General features: G+C 46.8%; 1 protein-coding gene across 3 annotated transcripts; it reads right to left on the bottom strand.

Annotated features, from left to right (window-relative positions):
- Positions 1–881: 881 nt before the first annotated feature.
- On the bottom strand, positions 882–10,850 carry LOC133155040 (uncharacterized). Of its 3 annotated transcripts, none has more exons than XM_061279988.1 (2): positions 10,008–10,850; positions 882–4,191 (listed from the first exon to the last, which is right to left on the bottom strand). In XM_061279988.1, exon 2 carries the CDS (start codon positions 3,852–3,854, stop codon positions 1,590–1,592), a length of 2,265 nt encoding a protein of 754 aa, XP_061135972.1. In that variant the 5' UTR covers positions 3,855–4,191; positions 10,008–10,850; the 3' UTR covers positions 882–1,589. The 3 variants fall into 3 exon arrangements, with proteins under 3 accessions (XP_061135972.1, XP_061135973.1, XP_061135975.1); XM_061279989.1 differs by lacking the exon at positions 10,008–10,850 and adding an exon at positions 6,486–8,443 and having other exon boundaries at positions 882–3,227; XM_061279991.1 differs by lacking the exon at positions 10,008–10,850 and having other exon boundaries at positions 882–1,700; positions 2,018–8,443.
- Positions 10,851–11,090: the final 240 nt, after the last annotated feature.

The following is an 11,090-nucleotide window of genomic DNA, read 5'->3' on the forward strand; positions in this document are numbered from 1 at the left end:
CGCAGTGAATAACTCGGCACTCTAAAGCACCCGAGAGCGTTTTTTTCGATGCCAACCTAACCAGAGTGACGGGAGCGGCACAATTCAGAAAAAGCGCTCAGCTCGCCGAGAAAATGCGATTTAAGCAATAAAATTAAAAATGCTTATAAAACATAAACCAAACGTTGGAGGTGGTCATTTCTTCATGCGCAGTGATAAACTCGGCACTCTAAAGCACCCGAGAGCGTTTTCTTCGATGCCAACCTAACCAGAGTGACGGGAGCGGCACAATTCAGAAAAAGTGCTCAGCTCGCCGAGAAAATGCGATTTAAGCAATAAAATTAAAAATGCTTATAAAACATAAACCAAACGTTGGAGGTGGTCATTTCTTCATGCGCAGTGAATAACTCGGCACTCTAAAGCACCCGAGAGCGTTTTTTTCGATGCCAACCTAACCAGAGTGACGGGAGCGGCACAATTCAGAAAAAGTGCTCAGCTCGCCGAGAAAATGCGATTTAAGCAATAAAATTAAAAATGCTTATAAAACATAAACCAAACGTTGGAGGTGGTCATTTCTTAATGCGCAGTAATAAACTCGGCACTCTAAAGCACCCGAGAGCGTTTTTTTCGATGCCAACCTAACCAGAGTGACGGGAGCGGCACAATTCAGAAAAAGTGCTCAGCTCGCCGAGAAAATGCGATTTAAGCAATAAAATTAAAAATGCTTATAAAACATAAACCAAACGTTGGAGGTGGTCATTTCTTAATGCGCAGTAATAAACTCGGCACTCTAGAGCACCCGAGAGCGTTTTTTTCGATGCCAACTGTTAGGTTTTTACAGACAGAGTGAATAAATGTTAAGAGAAACGCACCAACGGACAGACCACAAGTGAGGCAGAATATTGAGTCGTAGCTTGCGCAAGGAGTGCAGTACAGACAGCTTACAATGCCCAACCTACACTAAAGTCTGTCTGCATCCTTGCTCTCTTTATTTGGGGAATTTTCCTCATCACATGTGTAGCAGAAACCAAATAAGGGTAGGGGGAAGCGCAAACGGTTTCTGCTTTTGGTAAGCGCAGGAAACTTCTGGTGTGTGTAGATTACTGCAAACGTTATGCTAATGTGGCGACATAGGAAAGAGCAAACAGAGTTCATCAAGTTCAATGGGTTCAAGCAGTCTTATCAGCAAGGACCAGGGGCGCTCCCAGCGCTCCATTTCTTGAGGGTGTGAGGTGCCGAGTCAGCCACTTGAGGAAGGCTGACACAATGTCGTTGCTGCTGTCTCTCGCTGACCGAGACAAGACCTCACACCTTGGCTGATGTGGTATTCTGTGGTGGACATAAGAACAGCAAAGCAGAACAACGAACGCACGTACGCAGATCTAATCTAACGGTAGATCTAATGAGACATCATTTACTGTAATATAGTAATATAGAAACTAAAAGAGAACGCATGATAACATATATATACAATTTTCCAACAATTCCCCCCTGTTTATCATAAGTTCTCAGAGACCCTCAAATCACCCAAAGGCTACTTCAAAAGATTTTCAGCCGCAGGATCATACGTCATAAGAACAAATTTACACCCGGGAGGCGACCGAAGCCAATCAGACAACGTCGGACTCAGGAAAAAGGTCGGACAGGTCCACAGCGGGGGCCTCATCAATGGAGTCAATGCGAAGATGACAACTCGGGGGCCGTGGGAGCTCAAAGTCGTCCTCAGGGAGCAACGGAAAAGCGTCAGCCGGCGGAGAGATAGCGGTCGTAATCAATTTATTAATTAGGGACCGGAGACACGGAATGCAACAACATCCACACAAGGTCAAAACAGCAGAAAAAACGGCAAGGGAGACTAGGACCGAGGAAACCAGGGTGCGGTACTTGCCGAACACATTCAGCCAGCTGTTCCAAACCTCCGTGTTCACACCACTGTGGTCCTTCATCTTCCCATTCAAGGTCCTCAAACCCTCAAGGGCCAGGGACAGGCTTCCGCCGGCTGCAGTGTTATTTGGGATAAAAGTGCAGCATTGCTCACCGAACATGGCGCAGACACCGCCCTCCTTAGCGAGTAGCATGTCAAGGGCCATCCGGTTCTGGAAAGCCATGAGGGAAGTCGCGGCCAGCTGGGAGTGGACCGCTCTGAAGCCCGCCTCGGTCCAATTTCCAAGCCTCTGCACGTTGTAGTGGATGTAATTGATCCTGTCAACATTTTTGTTAAGGGTGCACCACCAACAAATGGAGGATTCGAAACCAGCTGCTATCTGGTTCACCAGCTTATACTCATCCGGCACTCCTCTGGGAACTCCAATGGCATCTATATAGGTCGGATCCGCCGCGCCTTGCCACTCGGCACTCCGCTTAGCCCTCGACCAGGGTCGGGGCACAAAAGAATCAATAAAAACGTCTAGCTCATGAGTAGATGCGGGCATTAATAAAACGGGAAGCAAAAGGGTCACCAAAGCGCAAGTACCAGAGCTATTAAAAGGGAGACTATCATAAAGTTTGTCAGTGTTGCACCAAAACCAAATATCACTACGAGCGATGGGTGAGAAAAAGGCAGCGCCATAGAACAGGGAAGTGCACAAAGGAGCTGACAAAACGCCTAGGCTTGCGCCGGTACCGGGCAACTTGATGCACGTGAAATTACCTTTAGCAACATCAGTGGAAAAAAGGGGTTTGGACTTTGCCAAGGAGGAAACGGGATAGACCTTGTCCCAACTGGAGCAAGGATGAGCAGACGGAATGGAAGGGGTAGACATCACAAAAATCGCACACTCAGGAGCCACACTCGCGGGAATGATTCTCAAGAGGGGCCGTGGGCCCATACACACAACGCAACTGGTGTTAGTCACATTAGCAGCTTGCTCGGCCATGAGGAGCCAATTGTTAGTCTGGCCACTCATACCTGTGGAGGCCACAAAGTGACTGTCTACATCGGTGAGGGCCACGCTCGTAATCACTGCCCCAGATGTTTTGGAAAAGTCGCTCAACACGGGACTGTCAGCGCCCCGCATAGTTTTGTTAACGCAAAGGACAATAGGAAACTGAGGATCCTTCCCAGAGGACCAAGCCCACAACTGAAAACCCCAACAGGAAGTATTGAGCAGGGTAGCGTGAGGGGGCCGAACCGTGTCATCAGGGAGTGTAACGGTCAAAAGAAGGCTTGAGCCTTGGTTCTTCAAAGTGATACGTTTAGCAAAAAACACAGCTTCTTCACTGGAGCCAGGAGGCCAGTAACCTGGTACCTGCGAGGTGATGAAGGCGCTCCAGTCCGAAATGTCTGGATTGACAGTCAAATACCACCAATACCCAGGCCATTTGTCACCCGTAGTGAGCCAGCCTTGTCGGGTACCTTTCAAACTCTTCAAGGGCACGGTGATAGTGGAAGCCGTGTTTGGGGCCACGGTGAACGCCAATGAATGTAGGTACGCGTTGGCTATGCGCCATGGCACGCAGGAAATACCGTCGTGAACGAGAGCAGGCGTGCAGTGTTTAAAGGTGGGCCTAATGGACGAGACCTCACGCCTATGTCTACGCGAAGCAACATCATCCCATGGACAATATCGGGAACCAACGGAACTATCGCGACTGTGCCTAGGATCGTTATCCGTCGAACAAAGTTTGTAAAACTCATAATCAGAAATAGTAAAAACATCAGGTGAATCAGAAACAGCGGAAACTACAGGTAAATCAGGAACAGTGGAAACTCCAGGTGAACTGTCTGGAGCCGTGTGTTTTATAAAAACAGGGCCGATGCGCATATAGCACACTGTCCCAACTACAGTGAAACCAAAAATGACAAAAATCCAAATGAATGCTTCCCAAGGTTTGCAACCATCCCGCACCTTCGCAAGACATTGTTCCAACGGCATTTTAACACCTAGTTTTAGATCTCCTCAGAGTCAACTCCCTGAGCTTCGGGTTGGTGGCTTGGAATGCTTCTGCTGGCTTTCGTGTCAACCCTGGATCTTGGCACCAGAATCAGGCACTATTACCAGACTTGCACACCTTCCGTACTTAGGTTGGGTCTGCGGAGATCACCTTTTTACAGTGTGACAAATGAATCCACGTGTTACGTTCGGCTATTTTTAAAGCGTTAGGTGTTGCGAGAAGCACTAAAAAGGGACCTTCCCACTTGGGCGAGTGCCAATTCTTCTTCTTGATGCTCCTGATCAAGACCCAGTCTCCCGGAACCACTTTGGGGTCCTCCTGCGGAGAGATGGGTTGGTCAGTAATGTTACTGGTCTGATTTTTAGCATGTTCCAACATTTTTCTCATGTAGTCGGCCAAAGTGGCCTCTTCCGGCACGTCCCAAACATTTTTAAACTGAGGAAGCCTGTACGGTCTTCCAAAGATGGTTTCATAGGGAGTCAACCCAGTCGTACTTGTAACATTCATGTACATTTTCACTAAATCTAGACACTGAGTCCATGGTCGTTTAGTTTCCTCCATGCATTTTTTTAGTCTATTTTTTATAGTACCATTAAAACGCTCAATCAAGCCAGCTGACTGTGGATGGTAGGAACAATGGTTCTTTATATTTATGTGGAACAATCTCCCAATGTTTTGCACCACTTGATTGACAAAATGTTGACCATTGTCACTATAAATTTTTTCTGGAATGCCATATCTTGGAATAATGTCTTTGCACAATGCTTTTGCTACTGTTAGTGCGTCCGCATGTCTAGTGGGAAAAACTTCTACCCATTTAGAAAACGCATCGATGATGACCAAACAATATTCTTTTCCCTCGCTCTTATTTAATTGGATGTAATCCATATGTATTGTGTGAAATGGATACAATGGAGTCGGAAATTTTCCTCTCCGAGGTCGCAAGTTACCTTGTGGATTGTGTTTAGCACAAATCAAACATGCTCTGCAAAATTGTTGCGAAAAACCAGCAAACCCGTATGCTGTGTAAATGGACTCAATCTGTTTCACTTGCCCAGAGGTCACACAAAAAGGCCATTGTCATTTTTAATGGCGCCCCGTTTCTCCCAAGAGAGGCGCTCCTGGGAGGGGCTTTGAGATTGCATGTCAAGCAGCACGTCAGGAGAAACGTGAGACACGGAATCGCTATCAGTACAAGAAGAGAGGACATGGAGCACGCCTTCAGCGGCAGCCTTGGCAGACCTGTCCGCGAAGGCGTTACCCAAAGAAACAGGATCAGTCCTAGTAGTATGAGCAGCACATTTGCAGACCGCCACCTTGGAGGGCAGTTGGACAGCGTCCAAAAGTTGGGGAAGCAATGTCGAATGGGTGACGGGCTTGCCTGTAGATGTTACCATGCCACGGTTGCTCCATTGTTGAGCAAAGACGTGCACTGTGGCAAAAGCATACTGACTGTCAGTCCAAATGGTGACAGGCTTGTTCGCGAAAAGAATGCAAGCTTCCGTGAGAGCAATGAGTTCAGCGGCCTGTGCCGACATATGGGAAGGCAGTTTCACAGCTTTCAAAACCTCGTCAGCTGTAACGACAGCGTAACCAGAGAGGGTCACGCCAAGAGCATTTTTCTTCGAAGATCCATCAACAAAAACCACGTGACCGTCAGACAAGGGTGTGTCCTCCAGATCGGGCCGAGCCTTGGCTACTTGTTGGGCCGCATCGACACAATCATGGAAATCACCGTCATCCGGAAGAGGAATGAGAGTAGCAGGATTGAGTGTTGTGCACCTCTCAACGGTCAGATGCGGTTGGGAAAGCAAAGTAGCCATGCACGACAAGTGACGTGCAGGCGACAAAAAGGTCATGTTTGTTTGTAGCAAAAGAGCTGACACTGCATGCGGAACTTTCAGCGTTAAAGGATGAAACAACACAACGCTGGCGCTGCTTTCCACAGCCATGGAGGCCGCCACCACGGCCCTCACACATGGTGGGAGAGCGCAAGCAACACTATCCAATTTAGAAGAATAAAAGGCAATAGGGCGAAGTTTCAAGCCATGCGATTGCATCAAAACAGAGGTCATATAATGACCTTTGCAATCAACAGTCTGGACAAACGGTTTGTCATAATTGGGCAAGGCTAGAGTGGAGCTAGAGACCAATGCCTGCTTGATCAACACAAATGCATCCTCCGCCTCAGGAGTCCATTTTAGTGGAGTGGACATCGAGATGTCCTCAACATACATTAATTTGGACAGAGGAGCGACAATTTGGGCATAATCAGGCACCCAGCTCCTGCAATAACCAGCAAGACCCAGAAAAGACATCATTTGTTTCTTAGTGAGTGGTTTAGGGGCCTGCAAAATGGAAACTTTCCTGCTCTCAATTATAGTTCGACCTTGGGAACTAAGATTGTGTCCTAAATATTTAATTTCCTCGGACCACAGTTGGAGCTTGTTTTTGCTGACCTTGTGGCCTTCCTTCGCCAAGTGATGTAACACTGCAAGTGTGTCCGTCTGACAAGAATCAAAATCAGGAGAAGCAATCAAAATGTCATCAACATAGAGCAAAATCTGACTTCCCTTTGGCGGGACAAATTTTGCCATGCTGGCCGCCATCACCTGCGAATAGATAGTTGGGCTTTCGCAGTACCCTTGGGGCAGTCTGGTAAAGGTGTACCTCGAGCCAGCATAAGTAAATGCAAACCAAAACTGGCTTTCTTCAGCAACAGGAACAGAGAAGAAAGCGTTGCTAATATCAATTACTGAGAATATCTTTGCATCAGGCGTCAATGAATTCAACAAGGTGTGTGGGTCAGGGACACAAGGTGCCCTCTGAATGACGGCGCTGTTCACTGCTTGCAAATCCTGCACCATTCTCCACCCGACAGAAGGAGGCGCTTTCTTCACAGGAAAAATCGGAGTATTACAAGGAGAATCAGGACAGAGAATAATGACACCAGCTTTTAGCAAATCCGAAATAACAGGTGCGATGCCTTGCAGGGCATCGGGTTTCAATGGATACTGTCGCACACAAGGACGGTACTCAGTCTTAGGTCTAATGACAACAGGAAGTGCACTTTTCACCAACCCAACGTCAGAGGGCCCTGTTGACCAGAGATCAGTCGGGACCTCAGCGAGGACCTGCTCATCTCCTGGTGACAACACAAAATGTCAAGCTGAGGGTGCTTTCTCAGAACAAGTTTTAGCATGCACACCACAAGAAAGGAAAAAGATGTGGTTCAAGACACTTCTGAAAAGCTTGGTAGAAGGACTGTAAAGAACACCAGAACTATCTCGAGTCCAGTCAAGGGCAGCCAATCCGTCTTTGGCCATGAATCCCACGCTTTGCCATGTGGATGAAAAAGGTCGGAACAAAGAGATATGGAGCGGGGTGGCCGTCTTGTGTAGATTTTCGATTCTAGAGGGAGCTGGCTGCATGACTACACAAGCGCGGCTTTCACCATCATGTAAGAGGAAAGCTGCTCTCAAGATGATAGGCGTAGCAGCCTTAAGCATGGCTTCGTAGTTTTGGTCAGGACCGGGCGTGTCCTTGTGCCACAAGGTCACGTGCAAGTCGTTTGGTTCCATTGCCTGCTCAGGGCATCGCAAAAGGCTTCTGGCCCGTGCCAAAAGAGGAGACCCAAATTGTCTCACCTCGGGGTCAATTAAATCCAATGAATAAAAATAGTAGCAATGAAATTGACCAAATATTTGTAATTGGTGACGCCTTTTGACAACGATTTTGTCATCAAGAGATACTAGAGAAAGACCAAGAGCAGTGAGAGCATCTCTTCCAAGCAAGTTAATAGGGCAATTTGGCATCAGCAAGACAGGAATGCAACAACTTCCTCCTTCAGGGTCCCGTATCCAGACTGGATGAGACTGAGGAACTGGAGTTGTCATTCCATTTGCTGCCCTCACCCAAAAGGATCTCCCGCCTTCTCGCACATCCGCAGGAATGTCGCGACAAGTAGTGATGCACGCTCCTGAATCACACAAAAAGGTAATGGGAGTACCATTCACAAACAAAGTTATCACAGGTTTCTCTACATTGTTCATCAACAAGTCCTGAATGTTCAAATCTGCATCAATAGGGGGAGCTGTTGTCAAAACAGCTCCTTCAGTTCCATGCTGACTGTCGGTTAGTCACAAGGGAGGGACAGCCCCGCTTTTATGGGGGTCCGGACAATATTTTGCTATGTGGCCCTCCTTGCCGCACGCCCAGCAGACAGGAGGCTGAGTGCTAGGTTGCTTCGGTTGACCTGTCGGGCCATAACCGAGAGCACCATGCCGGTAGCCTCCCCTGCCCTTGCCGCGGAAGTTTCCACGACCATGCTTCTTCTGGTAAGGTTCAAAAGTTTTGTTTTGATAAAATGCATCATGTGAGTCTTTATCAGCAAAAAAAATGGTAGCCACTTTCCCTTTTTCTTTTCCTTTTTTCAAATTAACAACTTTCTCAGCATGCATGGCATGATCAATAAATTGTGGCAGTGTGGAAGTAGGGAAAGTGATCATATGTTTCACAACCCAGTTTTGAATTGCTGGTCGCGAATTTGTATGTAGAGCATTTTTGAACTGCTTTTCTCCAATCTGTGTCTATAATCTTCAAACAATTCATCCTCTTTTTGTTTGGTTCGACCAATTTCTGCATAATTTGCTCTACGTTGAAATTTAGTTTTTATCCTGCCCAAAAGTTGCTCAATTTGATTTCTCAATGGCAGCCCATTATATTCCAATGGGCGGCCATTTTCATCAAAAGGATCCCAATTGCCCTTGACACTGGCCCAGTCTTTGGTCAAAGTTGCCATAAAAACTTGTTGCACCTCATCTCCTCTTAAATTATAAGAAGCAATGAGTTGCATCATGTCAGTACAATATTGCTCAACATCTTCAGACGGCAATGCTATTCCCTCAGTGGCTGATTTTACATCAGCATGAGTCCACGTTCTGTAGACTAAAATAGTGGGCCCTCCGTCATCATGGGGGTTTGCCACTTGAATCATTGGGTAGGCCTCGGTTACTCCTGCGCCCATGTAGTTCGGGCTGCCGTCTGCTACGGGGGCCGATGGAGAGGGAGCTTCCGCTTTTACGCGGCTCCGCGTAACCATGGCGTGAGCAAAATCACTATATTTTGGAGGGTCATCTACGACCGGCAATTGTGGGTACAATCGCTCGCGCTCCACAGTACTTCTCCTAACAATCTGTTCATCTTTCTCATCTGAATCCACCCCCTCCTCGGGCACGGCTCTCAAGCGAGGCCGCGCTACTGAAGTTTCATCATCTTCTCGTCTGTGCAATAAAAGGCTCTCTTTGGAGACGGACTTTTCTTCGCTCCTTTTGTTCTTTAATTTTTCTTTTATTTGTCCACATTTTCTTTTTTCTGCTTCCAATTCCCATTTCACTATTAAATGATACCCATCTTTATTCTTTTTATTTGCACCATGTTTGGCAATAATCGATTGTTTGAGATTGTTTAATGAGTTTGCACTCAATTGACCATCGAAGTTATAATTCGTTATCCATTTATCGAGATATTTCACATTTTTAGGGTCGACCCATTCCATTAATTTCCAATCTTTGCATTTTAATTTATCTCGAGGTAAAGAGTTTCGTTTGCTGTTTAAATTTCCCATGGTTTTATTTTCTAAATTTCGGAGTTGGCGGTTCGAATGGCACCTACAGTGTCCTAAAGCCAACTTTATTCACAGGACAGTGGTTAAATATTCGATGTGGAGTAAGTCTCCTTTCACCTTCCCAGCAGGGAAGCGGAGAGTTCTCTAGCCTCTGCACCTCACACAAAGCCACTGTTTACAATCCTGTGTTTTTATATAGAGGAGAGCTCAAATGAGATCACTCTCAGTCAAACCGCACACAAACACACCACACGCGTTTTTCACCACTTTTAGGAATAACAGAGGAGTCCGCACCTCCTTGCGGAATTTAACTAACAATTAATCGCTAGGTTTAACTAACAATTAGTTAGGGGGCTCCGCACCGCCCCGCGGAATTTAACTGTTCCTATTTCACTTGACAGGGTCTAGAATTCCCAAGGTTTTAGTGACTTCTCGTCACTTTTCTCTTTAAGTGACCTCTTGTCACCGCTCATTCATTCCTTTTAGTAGAATCAATATTCCTACTCACAGTCCGCTGGTCCTTTTCCTCGGGTGATTTCGGCAGTCCCCCCAGCGTCCAGCCGAACCGCTCGAGGCAGTCCCGTCAAAGGGCTTTTGTTTACCTTGGCCAAGGATTTTTCCTGCGTCGAGGAGTCCCGCCGGAGCCGCAAGGACGTATAGAAATCCCGGACGAGCCCCCAATTTCTGTTAGGTTTTTACAGACAGAGTGAATAAATGTTAAGAGAAACGCACCAACGGACAGACCACAAGTGAGGCAGAATATTGAGTCGTAGCTTGCGCAAGGAGTGCAGTACAGACAGCTTACAATGCCCAACCTACACTAAAGTCTGTCTGCATCCTTGCTCTCTTTATTTGGGGAATTTTCCTCATCACATGTGTAGCAGAAACCAAATAAGGGTAGGGGGAAGCGCAAACGGTTTCTGCTTTTGGTAAGCGCAGGAAACTTCTGGTGTGTGTAGATTACTGCAAACGTTATGCTAATGTGGCGACATAGGAAAGAGCAAACAGAGTTCATCAAGTTCAATGGGTTCAAGCAGTCTTATCAGCAAGGACCAGGGGCGCTCCCAGCGCTCCATTTCTTGAGGGTGTGAGGTGCCGAGTCAGCCACTTGAGGAAGGCTGACACAATGTCGTTGCTGCTGTCTCTCGCTGACCGAGACAAGACCTCACACCTTGGCTGATGTGGTATTCTGTGGTGGACATAAGAACAGCAAAGCAGAACAACGAACGCACGTACGCAGATCTAATCTAACGGTAGATCTAACGAGACATCATTTACTGTAATATAGTAATATAGAAACTAAAAGAGAACGCATGATAACATATATATACAATTTTCCAACACCAACCTAACCAGAGTGACGGGAGCGGCACAATTCAGAAAAAGTGCTCAGCTCGCCGAGAAAATGCGATTTAAGCAATAAAATTAAAAATGCTTATAAAACATAAACCAAACGTTGGAAGTGGTCATTTCTTCATGCGCAGTGATAAACTCGGCACTCTAAAGCACCCGAGAGCGTTTTTTTCGATGCCAACCTAACCAGAGTTACGGGAGCGGCACAATTCAGAAAAAGCGCTCAGCTCGCCGAGAA

Source organism: Syngnathus typhle, linkage group LG6 (assembly GCF_033458585.1).
Source record: "Syngnathus typhle isolate RoL2023-S1 ecotype Sweden linkage group LG6, RoL_Styp_1.0, whole genome shotgun sequence".
Lineage (NCBI taxonomy): Eukaryota > Metazoa > Chordata > Actinopteri > Syngnathiformes > Syngnathidae > Syngnathus > Syngnathus typhle.

Coding starts and splice junctions, on each gene's coding strand:
- LOC133155040 (XM_061279988.1), bottom strand. CDS start 3,854: ATGCCGTTGGAACAATGTCTTGCGAAGGTGCGGGATGGTTGCAAACCT.